The sequence below is a fragment of the Brassica oleracea genome, chromosome C3, assembly GCF_000695525.1.
Source record: "Brassica oleracea var. oleracea cultivar TO1000 chromosome C3, BOL, whole genome shotgun sequence".
Lineage (NCBI taxonomy): Eukaryota > Viridiplantae > Streptophyta > Magnoliopsida > Brassicales > Brassicaceae > Brassica > Brassica oleracea.
In genome coordinates this window covers 58,343,867-58,360,749 of record NC_027750.1, presented here as the reverse complement: position 1 = coordinate 58,360,749, position 16,883 = coordinate 58,343,867, and the positions used below count along the sequence as shown (strand labels likewise).

At 29.1% G+C, this 16,883-nt stretch overlaps 2 protein-coding genes across 3 annotated transcripts in view; one reads left to right on the top strand and one right to left on the bottom strand.

Moving 5' to 3' along the window:
• The window catches only part of LOC106329347 (agamous-like MADS-box protein AGL19), a 9,104-nt gene extending 2,073 nt beyond the window's left edge, over positions 1–7,031 (top strand). For both annotated transcript variants that reach the window (XM_013767992.1, XM_013767991.1), the window contains exons 3-8: positions 5,237–5,315; positions 5,473–5,534; positions 5,626–5,725; positions 6,305–6,346; positions 6,519–6,560; positions 6,659–7,031. In XM_013767992.1, coding sequence (XP_013623446.1) covers positions 5,237–5,315; positions 5,473–5,534; positions 5,626–5,725; positions 6,305–6,346; positions 6,519–6,560; positions 6,659–6,817 — 484 coding nt within the window. In that variant the 3' untranslated portion in view covers positions 6,818–7,031. The remainder of the gene's footprint in view (positions 1–5,236; positions 5,316–5,472; positions 5,535–5,625; positions 5,726–6,304; positions 6,347–6,518; positions 6,561–6,658) is intronic.
• Positions 7,032–7,862: 831 nt separating this feature from the next.
• Positions 7,863–10,742, bottom strand: LOC106329112 (cysteine-rich receptor-like protein kinase 11). Its single transcript, XM_013767704.1, has 7 exons — positions 9,864–10,742; positions 9,494–9,631; positions 9,300–9,421; positions 9,021–9,231; positions 8,694–8,928; positions 8,454–8,613; positions 7,863–8,371 (listed from the first exon to the last, which is right to left on the bottom strand). The coding sequence occupies exons 1-7, from the start codon at positions 10,669–10,671 to the stop codon at positions 8,039–8,041; spliced, it is 2,007 nt and encodes a 668-aa protein (XP_013623158.1). The 5' UTR covers positions 10,672–10,742; the 3' UTR covers positions 7,863–8,038.
• Between the last annotated feature and the right edge of the window lie 6,141 nt (positions 10,743–16,883).

Genomic DNA, 16,883 nt, shown 5'->3' with positions numbered 1-16,883 from the left:
TTTTTTTTTTTTTTTGATCAATAACAGAACAGAACAGACCTGTTTAGGCATGGTGAATACATGATATAATACATTTGTAGTCTATTATATATGGAGTCAATCTACATGCTTCTTTTGTATATTTGTGTATATAGATGAATCTATACTATTATTTGATAAGTGAATTTGCTTACTCGTCATGTTTTTCATGATTTTAGTTAATTTGTCTACTTGTCATGTTTTCCATGATATTAGGATAAATCATTAATTTAATTAATATGATTATCTTAATTATTATTTTAATATTTATATATTATCATGATATTAAGATAATTGATAAACATTAACCTATTCTATTGATAAATATATATTATATTATTTAAAAATATTTAAATATATAATTATCATGATATTTAGATATTTAATTAATAAATTGATATTAACAATATCTACCGATAATATCATCATTACTTCTATCTTATATTTAGTTGATGATTTTAATGACTAATATTATATTCAGTTTCTCTGACTTTTATTAGAAACTAGATAAAGCTCGTGCGTTGCAACGGGTTTTATTTGATGTTTTAGTAAAAACATATAAATTATTTTATTATAGATTGAGGATTTTTTTTTTTTTGCATAAGATGTGAGATATTTATTTTATAATTATAAACTCATTTACACACATAAATTTCTATTAGTATTTGTATTTGTATTTATAATCATGGTGCATAGGTAAATTGTTATCAACTTTGTATTTAAGGCTAGAGAAAACACTCATACCTAAAAATTTAAACTAAACTCAACCAAAGTAAAAATTAAAATGAAAAAAATTGAAAGCTAAATAAGGTCAATCTAGTTAGTGCAATATTATACGGGAAATTACTAAAATATCACATTCTTAATACCACTTTTATTCTCACTTTTAAAAAGAAAAAAAACACTTATAATCCTAAGGTTAACTAATCTAGACTAAGAGTTTAGAATTGAGGGCGTGGGGTAGGTTTTAGGAATATGGAATTTAGGATTCTAATAAATATATAAATAAATAATTTTTTTTAAATTTTTTTTATGTTAACTAAATATAGTTAACTCATATAAGTTAACATAAATATATATATGTTAACTAATATCGAGCTTCATAAACTTCATTATTCATTTAAGGATTTTCAATTATATGGCCAAGATTAACCAAGCAACCATCATCATAGCTCAAACTAATAGAAATAATACAAATTAGTATATTAAATTTTCTTCAACTAATTAGAGTTAACTAATAAAATAAACATCCAATTTTTTTTTTATTAGAATTTAGTTCAGAAGATGCTGATAAAAATTTACACCTGGATATCTCTTGATAAAAGACTTAATTTCATGATAATAACAGTATTATCACATTTCACAGCGCGATATATATCTTCAAATAGTTCTATTTGTCCAGCTCATAATGTTGCTTGTAATTTAATTTTACTATATAGAATAGAGTTTTTGTAGAAAAAAAAAAGAAAAAAAAAACTAAAATTGCATAATGGAATTGGACTAATAATTCATAGAGAAAAAGTGCTACACTTATTTATAGAAAAATACCTCCTTAACAATTAAGTTAGAGTAACTATTTGAACATAAGCTTTTTCATATTATTGATATACCAATTACATGTATGTAACAAAAAACAAAAAAAAAAAAAAATATATATATATATATATAAATGCATGAATATTATCAATATAATTAATAGTTTCTTGTATCTTTAAGTTGAGCAAAATCTTTATAGTTGAAATTAAATTTTTTTCACAGAGTATTTAAGGTAACGGTTATTTCACAAATATGCAGTTGTTGTTCTCTCAATCACTCTTATCTGAAATTTATGATCGGAGATTTTATAGTTCTTACTGCAATCTTGCACATTATAAATATAATACGTTGATAATAATTCATTCACATTGTTCATCTCCAAGCTTTTTAAGAAGAGAATGATGCACACAACCCTGATTGTATTTTCCTATATAATAAAAAATCAATTTGAATAAAAATTTATAAAAGATTTTTTTTAAAAAATTACCTTTATTAATTATGAGATATTCATTCCTATAAGTTCATTATTCTTTTTTCAAATTTCTTACCTTTTAATATTTTTAGCTGATTTAGTGTTGAATAACCTTCTGAATTCATTGTTTCCTTGATAATGCATGATAGCAAATTAAATAACAATTTCAGTTAGAAAATAGTAAATATATTTTTTTCAAACATAGTCTTATTGTAAGAAGTGTCTAGTTAACCTTTTGACTAAACCCTGATGACAATCAAAATCATAACAATTGTTGTTGATTTTAAAATTATTATCTAACTCGCATAACCATAATAAACCGTTTATACTGCATTGATCAATCGTTGTTGACGTAACATAATAAATTGATGTTGACATTGAATTACTATGACAGAATAACCAATTTTATATCGTCTATAGGAACTAAAACACATAATTGTGCCAATAACTTACGTACAACAATATCATATTTTACGATAATTATAAAATTATATAATAAAAAACGTACCTAATGTTTTTCTTGTTGAGAGAGTTTCTGATTTTAATCAATTATGTTTGGTGACAAAATATAAGAGAGTTTAATCTTATATATAGATGTGAATAATCGTAATCCCTTCAGTTACAAAAAAAAAGAATAATTGTAATCCTTTTTGGATTATGATTTCTTAAACATAAAATTTACTATTTAAATAAGAAATTTTATTATTATATGGAAATATTTGAAATAATTGTTTTACATTTTCTGTTTAGATTTGAAGAAAAAAGAAAACTACAATTAAACAGTCTTTAACAATTTTATTTGTAGAAGATTTTATAAAAGGATAATTACTATCAAACAAATTTTTACAATTATATTTTCTTTATGATTTTAGAAAACGAAAAATTAGTATTAAGTAAATTATTATACATATTTTTTTTTAAGAATTGTAAAAAGGAAAAAAATTAGAAAAAGGATATTATTGTTATCTAAAAACTATCAAATAATCTTTTGCTATTATCTTTGTTTAGGACTTTAAAAAAGGAAAATTACTATTAAATAATTCTTGTGTTATTATCTTATTATACTTATATTATTAATTATGATATATTAAACAATTATGTTTGGTGATAAAATATAGGAGAGTTTAATCTTATATATAGATGTGAATAATTGTAATCCTTTCAGTTACAAAAAAAAATTGTAATCCTTTTTGGAACATGATTTCTTAAACAGAAAATTTACTATTTAAATATTAGTCTATTATTATATGAAAATATTTAAAATACTTATTTTACTCTTTTTTAGATTTGAAGAAGAAAAAAGAAAACTACAACTAAACACTCTTTAACAATTTTCTTTTGTATAAGATTTTATAAACGGATAATTACTATCAAACTAATTTTCACAATTATATTTTTTTTAATTTTAGAAAACGAAAATTAGTATTATGTAAATTATTATACATATTTTCTTTTAGGAATTGTAAAAAGGAAAAAAAATTATAAAAATGAAATTATTGTCAACTAAAAAACCTATCAAATAATCTTTTGATGTTATCTTTATTTGGTATTTAAAAAAACGATTTTACAAAACAAAAATTAGTATTAAGTAAATTATTATACATATTTTTTGTTTAGGAATTGAAAAAAGGGAAAAAAATTAGAAAAAGAAAATTAAAAAAAGGAAAATTACTATTAAATAATTATTTTGTGTTATTATCTTATTATATTTATATTATTAATTATGATAGATTTTAACACATGTCATCATCTTAAATTTTTAATTGTCATGTGTCATCGTCATGTTAATTAACAACTTTGAAGAACCAATCTTTATATAATAAGATATTGATCAAATACATATTATTAAAAAAAATATATATAAGTATACTAATATATCTGAATTAATCGGTTTCTTTGGTTTATCCGGTTAGATCGCTTAATATACTGAATCATATCTATATATTGCGGTTTCTTAAAAATAACATTCATTCAATTTACTCGGTACTACCTTATCCAGATTGTTTTCTCTATTTCGATTTGGTTCGATTTTAAAATGTTCGGTTTTACCGGATTGAACACTCGTACACTATCATTATTTTGTTGATGTTTTATAGTTGTGATTTTATAAAAATCTTTCAGTGGCACATGATTTCTTTTCATTCCAAATACAATATATATGTGTTTAATTTCAAATACAAATTTCTTAATCTAATTATTACTATAGAAAATATTTTGATCCGAAATCTACATCACATAAATAAAACTATGAAACAAAAGAAAAAATTTTAATACATTGATTACCAATATTAATATTGAAGTTTTATGATTTATAATAATTTAAAATTTCTATTAAAATTAATTATTATTTTTATAAAAATAAACATTAAAACTAAAAAATGGTTAGGTATGTAAATATATTAGTCGCATCAACTAGTAGTATATATATATATATATATGTATGGATTAATAGTTGTCCAGAAAAAAATGTATGGATAAATATGTAAAAATGTGGCATCAAAGAGACATTTTGCTTCACTTTTCACCCACAAACGCTTTAGTAAGCAAAGACACTGAAGGAGTCAGTGCATGTGTGTAGATCAGAATTTATATTCTTTCTTTCTATGGTTTCTCTTTTTTTTTTTTTTTTTTTTTTTTTTTATTTACAGCTACACTGATTTGGTTGTCTGATAAATAATTTTTCTGATTAAGCACAGGGTAAGATTAGACACTTAAAACTAAATACGTGTATTTAAGTGTCTTTTGAGCAAAACCAAGAGAGGGTGAACACAATTAACTAGGCATTGTTAACCACATAACCAATTAACCATAGTTGTTAACGCACTGCTTAATAATTTATGAATAGGTAAAGCTTATTAATTTCACTATCAATTTGAGCATGTCCATGTGCACCTATATATACATTTACCTGTCTCTGTATATGTATATTTGTGTCGTTTGATGTTTCGTCATTAATATTATAGCTACATTATTTTCATAGTTTTTACTATCTTCTGCATCTGGAAGTAAAGAGGAACAGTTTTAAACGCCAATAGAACATGAGATCAATTATATACTTGCTATCATAAATATTTACTTAATTTTTCACATAAATTTTAATTTCAGAATTATAATATAATAATGTATGATATAGTTATTTTGCTTGTTGGAAGGTGAAGTGAAAAAGCTTACGTTTTGACTCCACGTTTTGAATTCTTTGATTATTCTCAGTATTTCAAAAACAATAGAACGATACCAGAGACGAGTCACAGAAATTGGAATTAACCATAAGAGAGATGCAGATTCTCAGGTAATTAAAACTCTCTTTTCCGATCTCTGATTTTAATTTTGATCAAAATGAATTCTCATCCTTTGTTGGGTTTTACATATTGTGGATGAATAAATTTTAATAAAGCTGAATTTATGTGTCTTTAAATGTGTCACCGACTATACTATTTACTTTGCAGCAAGCGAGAGGCGAAACATATGGCTTGACAAAAAAGATTGAGCAACTTGAGATAACTAAACGGTTTAAAACTCATAACATCTTATAATATACTGTAATTTTTATTGATATGATTTAGAATCTGTGAGATCATTCAATTATAAAATAATTGCAGAAAAATGCTCGGAGAAGGTATTGATGTATGTTCTATTGAAGAGCTGCACCAGTTAGAGAATCAGTTGGAGCGAGGCTTGACCAGGATAAGAGCCAAGAAGGTACTCTTATCTAAAAAAACAGTTATCATGAAACGTTATCGATTTCATTCGTACATACACTAACTTATCATTTCCAATGATAATTTAAATTTTGGATCCATTCAAAAATCCTCGTTTGTTTAATGTGGTTTAGATTATTATTCCTCTGATGTTTTTTTTAGAATATTAAGTGTATATATATATTGTACGTTTACTTAGAATGAAGGAAGTTAAATGTTCACGTTTTCCTTTCAACTATATATCATCCCAATTTCCCAATTTTTTTTTAATGAAAACATGTTTTAATTTCGTCATTTATTACTATGCAAAAACGTTTTTAAGAACAATACATATTGCTCTGTTAAACATGTAACATGCTATTATTACATTGCGGTCTATGGGCGTTCCATGCATGAGCATATCATTGATGTGCATGTGCATGGTTTGCATGGCATATTATCATCCTCAAGATAATATTGCAGTAAAGAGTCTCTACAATGAAACTACATATAGTGTGAAATGTACATGTAAAGGTCTATTCATTATATTACTATATGAAATTTTTAGCTGACATTTCTTATTGTGTTCAATTATTTTCAGTACCAATTACTCCGTGAAGAAATTGATAAGCTGAAGGAAGAGGTAAAACATAATTTACCTTTAACATGTTCATTTCTATGTGTGTGTACATATTTATATAGTTACATAAATAATCGTATTCTATTTCGATTTTCAATACTTTTTCTTATGTCTACTACAATTTTGATTAATACCTCAAGTAAGAAAATTTCTATGTTCCTTGTCAAAATTTTAGGAGAGGAATCTCATTAAGGAAAACAAAGAACTGAATGAGAAGGTACAAATTTTTTTTTTCTCTAGTCATAAATACCACTATTATTATGAAAAGAAAATGTATTGTGAGTAAGAATTTTGGTGACTTTTGTAAATAAAAAGTTGAGTGGAATGGGAGCAATAGTAGTAGCATCATCATCATCAACCTTAACATCATCAGAAGTGAACACGGATGGCAATGACAATATGGAAGTGGAGACTGGTTTGTTCATTGGGCCTCCTGAGCCGAGACAATCCAAGAAAATCTATCCTCAAAGTTAATCTCACAGCTTCAAAAAGAATGCTCTTTACGAACTTTTTTGTTTTTATATTTTCGTCCAAAATATCAGAGATGTCAATAAATTGTAAACATAGTGTGGTAATTTGTTCTTAACCAGGGACATCTCTAAGCTTAGGCTTCTTCGTTTCTTGAGTGTTTTGGAAGAAAATTCGAAATAAAAGATGATGTTTATTGCAGTGAACGTGTTCGGATTCATATATACGGACCAGTATAGAGAAGACCAAAATCTAGTTGGATCAGTGGATATGAAGGAACACATACCTTAGCCATTTAGAGTTAACAGCAATTCTGCCTAGCCTTTACGAGAATGGGACAGCTTCGTGTAAGAGAGTAGACGTCATGCACACTCTGATAGAGGATTGTACTGTCAATAAAGATTCAATGGAGGAAAAAAAAACCAAATTCTGCTCTGCACAAAAACAACAATAGTGCTTGGACGTAGGATCTGTCAGACCAAACAGCACTTTCAACAAGAACCGTCTCCTCTCTTATCTTCTCTTAAAAATCACTCAAAACAGCATCTTCTTCAATGTTTCTCTGGGTCTGGGCCAAGATCGGAACAGTTTTCAATGCTCTAGCCATCCAGGTACTGGAACAGAGGGTTTCTTAAAATTGCGTTGATACCACTTCAGATGGACTTAGCAAGAACTCTCTGAACAACACCACTCGAAGCGTTCTTTCTTTGGCTCAGACGTTATAGATCCACGTCAGATTCTTTCAGATATGAGATGGATTTAGACAGAGTTTGATGGAATTTGGCAAGATTAAATACTCAGTATGGTGGATATATCTTCATACAAGTACTATAAAGTTGAGATCATACCCTCAACAAGATCCTGGAGATAGTACGATGATCTACAAGATTATGCATTGTACTTGTGATATTAGCTCATGCTGAATTGCTGATTTCAACACTTATGTTTAAGAAGATCGTTGGAGATAATCAGAATCGTTGCCGTGGAAAACAAGGAAGTTGTTATTAGTAACATTTCACAAGGTGAAAACTAAATTATGTGACACCGCACATAAGATAATCAATTAATAGATTTGGTTAAGTCCAACAAAGCCATGAAAATTAGGAGGGATACAGTAGAAACAGAACCCACATGAATATTCAAATCTTAAAAAAGTCACAATCAAAAATAAGAAAATGATGTTAGAAGCAATCATTCAAACTTGCACACAGAGAATCACTTCCATCTTCAACGAGGCTCTAAATCAGTAATGGACGAGTCACTAACAGAATAACCAACAGATTTTCCTGTAGATCGACTTGATTCGAATCCCTCAGATACATTCTCAAGTTCGAGCCTGTTCCGCGGGAAAAAACTCGGTAGATTAGGCACTGGTAGAGTAATTGTGTTGCTAGTAAGCATCAAGATGATAGTTGATAACATTGGACGGTCTTCTGGATTGTCTTGAACACATAAAAGCGCAATATGGATGCATCTAGTGACTTCGTTACTCTGATTATTCCTTCTAATAGCCGGATCCAATAGCTCCAGTGGTGACCCGTTTCTCCAAAGCCTCCAAGCCTAAACACAAAATGAACATATCAGGAACAACCCTTTGTCATGATGTTAAATTGTTGGAAGATGTTGAGGACTTTATGCTCACATTGTTGACCAAGTTTCCAGCAGTACTAGTTTCATCCATCTGGTAGACGTTACTGTTTTTCTTTCCGCTTATAATCTCGAGAACTAAGACTCCAAAGCTGTAAACGTCAGATTTCATGGAGAATTGACCTTGCATTGCATACTCAGGAGACATGTAAGCGCTGAAAATACATACAAGTATGGTTAATATTCAACAGAAAAAAAAAACTGTATGTTTTCAGCAGTTATGAGCATAACTTACTAGGTTCCAGCAATTCTGTTGGTATTGCCTTGAGTTTGCTCTATTCCAAAGATGGTAGACAGTCCAAAATCTGAAATTTTTGGGACCATATCAGCATCCAAGAGGATGTTACTCGCTTTGAGGTCACGATGTATGATTGTGAGCTGTGAATCTTGATGAATATAAAGAATTCCTCTAGCAATCCCTCCAATGATCTTGTATCGTTGAGTCCAGTCTAGCCGTTGCTTCTCAGGGTCTGCACATTTCCATTTACCATCAATCAATCAGTTTTAAAGCTGAAGAAGAAATCTTCTAAGATACAATAAAAACTATTGAAGGAAACCATACCAAATAGAAAATAGTCAAGACTTTTGTTTGGGACAAACTCATAGATGAGAATCTTTTCTTTTCCTTCTAAACAGAATCCAAGAAGCCTAACTAGATTCCTATGTTGAAGTTTTGACACAAGAACAGCCTCGTTCCTGAACTCTCTTGTCCCTTGTCCTGACATTTTCGATAGTCGCTTCACAGCCACTTCCGTTCCAGTTGATAGTGTACCCTATATACCATTGAATCGCCGGTTATTTTTCATAGTGTATAGAAAAAGGAAAACAAAGACCTCCTTACCTTGTAAACCTCACCAAATCCACCTTCACCGAGCTTATTACTACTGGAAAAATTGTTTGTTGCAGCTTCAATGGTCTTAAAGTCGTATTGCGATGAATGTGTAGTTGAGATATCACTATCAGCTGCAAAAGAAAGGGTGTATTAGTTATGCTTCATGTTTCCAACAATAAGAGTTAAATAAACAAGAAACTAACTTTCAAACTGAGTTCTTTGGTATGAGTTTCTCCTCCGGCATAGAACATAACCAAGAACAAGCAGTATCAAGACGCCAAATACAGTTGCAACGGTAATGGCCACGATAATTCCAGTTGAGAGTCTTTTGCTATCTTCTCCTAAACATAGAGAAACAATGTCAAATATTTGGATTATCTTGGCAATCATTATTTTTTCAATGATTAGGAGATTGTGGGCCCGAAAGCCCTTACATCCCTTAGGACAAGACCCAAACTATTTTAAATGCATCCCCTTCCAACAAAAATCAGACCCCTACTAGCTACTAGATGATCCATGAGTTTTAGCCTGGCCATTAATTCAATCATTACTTTTTTCAGTTGGAAAACTTACCATTGTTGGTCGTATTGGCCTGGCCATCTGGAGGGTGTGGCACAGCTACAGGAGGAGGAGAAGCCGCCGTAAAATTAACAAATGAAGCCTTGGAGAACATATACAATTCCATGCGGAAATAGCAGCTTGGTCGAACAATACGAGTTCCTTGCTTCGTATTGCAGCATGGCTGGGAGTACTCACTTGCGCTCCGTCGCAAGCAAGTCTTACAATCATCGGAGGAAAGATCCAGCGTGCATTGCATCATCGCATATATATCTTGGAAAGGTGTCAAGGCTGCGGTATTAGCTGTGTAATGGCTATCATTAGATGATGCTGCATCAACCATACGAACAACTAAGTCTTCCCATATCTTCCTGAACTCTTCTAGATCCGAGGTTACATTTGCACCGTTGGTGATGCTAGCACGCGGACTTAGACCTAAAGATCCTAAGAAAGAAGTGTTGGAGTAGCGAACATGGCAAAGCGTCGGATCACCTGGCCATGAATACGCTTCTGTTTGGTTTGGACATCTCTCTAACAAACCATCAGAGGCGGTCTTGATACAGCCAGAACAGTCAACTGGATCTGATCCGGGCATGCACATCCCTGTTACGTAGACGCGGTTCGGTTCTTGTCCGATGGAGCCGTTGTAGAAGAGGCCCTTTTGAGCCGTGACGTTGGAAGGAAGAGAAGAGAGGATGAGACGGCGGTTTGCGTCGTAGGTGCCGTTGGGCGTGAAACCTCCATTGTTCTGACATGTTTGTGCTGAAACAGAAGCAGCACCGAAGCATATGAGGACAAAACAGAGGATTGGACACAAACTCATCAGCTTCTTTTTTTCTTTGCAAGATTAGTTTTGGAAAAGCAAAGTCTTCGTTCTTTAGTAGACACGCCTAACGCCCGCCTTTGTTCGTTTCTTAAACAACAAAAGGAAGTTTCTGTCCGAGTGTTCCTAACGTTGAATTCGTCAAAAGTCAAAGACAATAGTAATGTTGAAAATTCAAATGTGACCCATAATATTGACACAAATAATACTCTATAGAAGAAAAAGACATACGGAAAAGGACCACTAATGTGTCAGTGTCTGTCTTTGGTTTAATAAGTAAACCAGTTTTGGTTTATATATAGTTTACTTTTTTGTTTAATAGTATTATGGATTACTGATATTTCTTACTTATATTCCATAAAACTATTACTGTTATTAAATAAATATGTTTACTGATTATTTAAATAGTAAAATAAAAAATAGATTATTTAAAAACAAAAATATCGCCATGTTATAATTAAATTTAAAGCCGATATCTAATCTTATAAAGTAAAATTCACAAAATATTTTAAAAGATAAATATATTTACGGTTTTTTGGTATAAAACCGAATAAACCAAAAACCGACGGTATATGAACCGAACCAAACCATGTTAAATATGGTTTTAATATGGTAGATATTTTTTATAAACGGAAACACCGAAAAACCAAAAAAACCGAACTGATATCCGGATTGAACACCCCAATACCATATAATCAAATAATATTAATGATAACTACATTTAGTATTGTATTTATCAAATTTAATTATATTAAATAATATTTTCATATTCTAATTCAATAATTTAAATATCTTATTTTAATATTTTGCATTAATAAATTGAAGTATGTTGTACACTGTATGAATATATGTCATTATATATATGTAATTCTTTTAATTTATAACTTATAAAACAGTCAGTAAATATATTAAATTATGTTATATATATTATTTACTGTAATAATTTAATAATGAATATGAATTATGTATATATAAATATTATAGGAATTTTATTTATTATTCGATAAATTAAAATGAATTAATATTCATATGTAATAAAATTAAAATAATTACGAATTTTTATTATTTAAAATAAATATTAAAAACAATAAATATCTATATTTTAAATAAAAAGATATTAAAATATATTGTTAAAATGCAATATTATAAAGGATACTCAATAATATCTTCTCATGTTATTTTGAAAATATTCAAATAATATGTTAAGATTCTGTGTATATTTAATAATAACTAAGTTTATTGTATGCAATAAAAACTAAATAAATGAAATAGTTCAACCTAGACTACTTGTAAATAGATAAATTTTGCTTCTGTTTTAATAGTATTGATATAGATGTACTTGCATAATAAATGTTATTATTATGATTAATTAGACATATACATGTATTAACTCTTGAATAATTAAATGTTACTATTATTAAGTAGATTATACATGGTTATATGAAAGTATAATTATAAATTAAAGGAATAATATATTTTCGAAATTATGCATATCTAATAATATTTTGATGAAATGAAAAGAGAATTAAATATGTGGTTAGAATTTTACTATGAAAAAAGTCATGACTTATATTTTAATAGTATATAGACTAGCTTTATTCAATGGTCAAGAACTCGTCAATCCCGAATTGAATCTGTAAAAAAACCAGAAATGAAAGTTAACATTAATTTATATTTTTTTGTCATATCTCTTAAAATATTTTATTGGTCAGGGATGTAGCGTTTAGCTTTTATTTTATTTAGAATTTGGTGAAGATTTTTGGACGTGAATTTAATTGAGAAAATTTCATGTTTACCACTTTCATGCTACTACTTTTCATCTTTACCACCACTAAATGAACATTTTTAAAAATATCTTCTTCATTAAGTGGCAAATGACTCTTATACCCATGTTCTCTTTATATAATAAATCAATATTTAAAAATCAATATTTAAAAAAACTAAAAGTAAAAAAAAAAAAATTAAAAAAAAAAAGATAAAATATTTTTTTTTTATGTTTTCGAATTATACTTCTTCAAATTCAAACTTTTTTATAAACATTTTTTTTTTGAATTTTATTTTCAATTTTCTTTTTGAAAATCGAAAATTATGCTTGAAACTATTTTTAAAAATAAAATTATATATTTTTAAGTATTTATTTATATATTTATTAAAATCCTAAATTTCATATTCCAAAAACCCTACCCCACCCCTCAACTCTAAACCCTAAGTCTAGATTAGTTAACACTAGGGGTATAAGTATCTTTTACCTTTTATTAAAAGTGATGGTAAAAGTGATTAGTGTAGATATGAAAAGTGGTACTATGAATGTGGTATTTGTGGCAATTTCCCAATTTAATTTTATTTTTGCTGCGAATTATTTCCAAAATTTTTCAAAGCACTAAATAAAATAATTAGAAAAAACTAATTTTCAAAGCTAATATATTTTATTTTCTAATTTTTTAGTTTTACATGATTGTTTCATAAAAAAACTTTAGAAAAAAAAATATATGTCCACAGACTCTACAGCCATCTCCAATCAACTCCAATATAAAACTGTGATCCTAACAAATTATAAAAAGAAGCTCAATTTAGTTGGGGTTAAAAAAATTAGTTGGGGGGTTTACCATAACTAAATTTAATTGGAAACTAATTTTTTTCCTGCACCATGTGAAGCAATAAACTTTTAAATTTAAATTATATTTAAAACTAAAATTTGTTATTATTTTAATTTTATTATTTTCTAACCAACATTGTAAAATGAATTTTGATTTAGTTTAACATAAAATCAAGATAAATTGAAAAAAAATCATTTATTTTAAATATAATTTAAAATAGATAATATATATTTTAAATTATAATCTGACATAGTTTTTTATATATTTTTGGATAAAATATATTAAATAAACTTGTATAAAATTAATAAAAATTTGATATAATTATCAAAATAAAACTAAACAGTATTTTTAAAATTTGTAGATATATAAAAGAAACTAATGATATTACAAAAAATTATAGTTTAAAAAAAATCATAATTTTTTTTGAATTTGGTAGTAAAATTGTATAATTATAAAAAAAGGAAATAAATAATATTTCAAAAATTTTAAAATATTCCTAATATGAACCTTGAGTCATCAAAGCCTTTCTGACTCGACCTGGCACGGTCGACCTATGCTACTCCTTTGGTTGAATGTGTAGGGATGGAGTACCTGCCAGGGAAGCCTGTCGTAGACGAATAATGAATAAAGGGTTATCTTGGATTCCGATTTGGAAGCTTGAATAGTGATAGATAAAACAACTCAACTAAGAGAGCAAAGCGTACCGACCTGCCATAGTCACAAGTATGTTTATAGTCGCACCCGGTGACGAGGAGTCTTAATCCCAATCTAATCGAATAAAGGCGCTAGCCAGTGTATTATAAGATAATGGAAGATGAAGAGAATGAAGCGGGGAGGACAATATAGACTGATTTCCTTTGCCCGACATGGCTAAAAAACTTTGAGATGATGATCGACCAGGTGATGTAGGGAGTATGGTTTTCGACGGAGCTGAGTGGGGCTTGTGCCTTTCCATTTAGAGCACTTAACAGGTGGTATAACTACTCCAAGGAGTGCTCTCCCGTGGCAGTACGGGGATTGTCGAGGGCCCGAGCTCCCCGTCCCGCATGGCCCTTATGGGCTGGGCCACACACGTGCTACAATGGCAATTACAATGGATAGATGACAGCGCCGAAGAACGCCGAGGAACGCCTTGCCGGAAGGCTCCACTTGTCGCATACTTCTTTAGCTGCACCGTCATCGCCGGCCGGACAAACCCTTCCTATCATTTTCATTTTATCTTGTGACTCATTCTCTTCTTTTTTTTCGTCTGTTTGTGTATCTTTCTTTCTCTCATGCTTTCCGTTTATTATATTATTTAATTTCATATTTGAATAGATTAACTTTAATGATGATATATATTTTATTATCACATTCTAAAAAATTATCAAAAATATAAGTCTTAATCAAATGTAATAATTTATATCATATTTTGTTATACGCCATGTCATCTTTATTTAGTTAAAATGATCGTAGATGTGTCCAAATCACTTTGTAAATAATGTTAAAGGGATTTTAACATCAAAAATCTTACAAAAAAAGACTGAAATAAGCAATTAGTTGTTCGAGTGGGAAAAGTCGTTGCACACTTGCACTACAGATCTAGTTAGGCATGGGCATAAAATCCGGAACCAGAAATCCGAACCGAACCCCAACCGAAAAATCCGACCCGTTATCCGACCCGAAACGTAAAAATACCCAAACGAGTCTTGTAGGGTGGTACAAAAAATATCTGAACCCGAAATGTTATTAACCGAACCCGAACGGATAACCCGAAAAATCCGAAATTAATAGTCAATATAAATATTTTGAAATATATATATAAGTATTCCAATTATTAAATTCAATATTTGTGGTAATATTATATATAATAATAAATATTAAAATTCTAATAAATGCTTTAAGTACACAATTAGTTATAAATAAGTATTTTATAATTTGCTCATTGAAATAAAAAGTCTACTCCTTATAAGGCAATACATATTGTTTACAAATGATGTTTGTTTTCATGCTTGATTTAACATTTTATTATTATTTTATCAATTTTATATGTGATAGATTAATTTTTATTTAATTTAGATGTTTTTCTTTATGTTTTACTTCAAAAAATTTATTTTTTACTTTGGTTATATCCGAACCGAACCAATATAACCCGAATCCGTACGATATATGATTACTTTATTGGTTTTATGATGCAATACAATTTTGAACCGAACCCGAAGTGTTATTATCCGAATCCGACTCATACTAATAAAATTTTAGTATGAGACCAAGAAGCGTAAACTCGAAAACCCGAATGCCAACGGGTACCCGAACGCCAACGGGTATCCGAACGCGGAGGCGTTAGATCTAGTGATCTACAGTACAGGTCGTATGGTATCAATAGTGGGCTTGTTTAGTGTTTTAGAGTTGGGCTTTAAATAGATTATAAAAGGATCTTAAGATTAGTTTCTTTTAATATTGGGCTGAAATGGTATTTCTCGGTTTCGTTCTCTCATCACTTTAGACTCTACTGCTCACGCTACTGGTTCATTGCTCCAAACTAGATATAACCAAAACTGGTATATTTGTCAAACCAAAGACAGACACATTGGTGGTCCTTCTCCGTATGTCTAGTTCTTTCATGGAGTATCATTTGTGTCAAGTTTCGGGGTCCACATTTGAAACTTCAACATTACTATTGACTTTGACTTTTGACAAGCTAACGAATACTAAGATTAATAACAATGGGGGTGTTGAATCAGTTTTTCAACTGTTGAATACCATAGGTATAGTTGAAAAATAAAAAAATCTCATGTGGATTCATCGTAGTTGAAAGTATTCAACATGTTGAATACTCATGAGTGGGGTCTATTTTTTCACTTTTCTTTTTTATCTTTATCTTAAATATTTAAGGTCATTTATTATGTAACAAATTATATTTTTTTGTAAAAAAAATTTCTATTTTTTTTAACACTGATTTATTATGGCATTACAATTATGAGAAAGATTAAATAGACGATTTGACAACCGGTAATACTATTTGCCTTATGAAGATCTACGTCTAAGTGCATTACTTGAGCCGTCCTATGAAGATCCACGGCTGGCTGGATTTACTTGCACCATGTTGAAGATCCCTTGTAAGCTTTTCTCCCGTAGTCTGCAGTGATAAATCGTTTTCTATAGGACTTGAAACCTGGATTTCTTGTAATCTGCAATAAATTGTATAGTCTGGGATTCGAACCCCAGACCTGGGTGTAAAATCCTTTAAACCTTAACCATTAGGCTACATTCCACAAAAAACAAAAACAAAAAAATAGTTTTCTATTAAAAATTATAATCTTTTGTATTTTATAAATAGAAATTTGTTTTATTTGATTTGGATAAAGAAAAAAATATTTATTTTTATTAAATAAGTGTTAGATTAAATGGTGGGGTAGAGTGTGTAAGTTTATTAAACAAAATTATGGTAAAAAAAATACCAAAAGTGTGTTGAAATAATATGTGGAAAAGAAAAAAATGATGTGTCTGTTATAAATCATATTGTGGATGTCCATAACCGGCCCGGTTCATAACCGGCCCAATGCTAGAGAGAGAGAGAGAGTCGACCGTGAGGAGAGAGAGAGAGAGAATCGGCATCTTGCATTTTCCTTATTA

Bases quoted from the DNA above. Each gene is read 5' to 3' on its own strand.
- LOC106329112 (XM_013767704.1), bottom strand. From the start codon at position 10,671: ATGAGTTTGTGTCCAATCCTCTGTTTTGTCCTCATATGCTTCGGTGCT. The intron at 9,422-9,493 runs GTTAGTTTCTTG...TTTCTTTTGCAG, and splicing joins CCAAAGAACTCAGTTTGAAA to CTGATAGTGATATCTCAACT. The intron at 8,372-8,453 runs GTGAGCATAAAG...TTTTGTGTTTAG, and splicing joins CTGGAAACTTGGTCAACAAT to GCTTGGAGGCTTTGGAGAAA.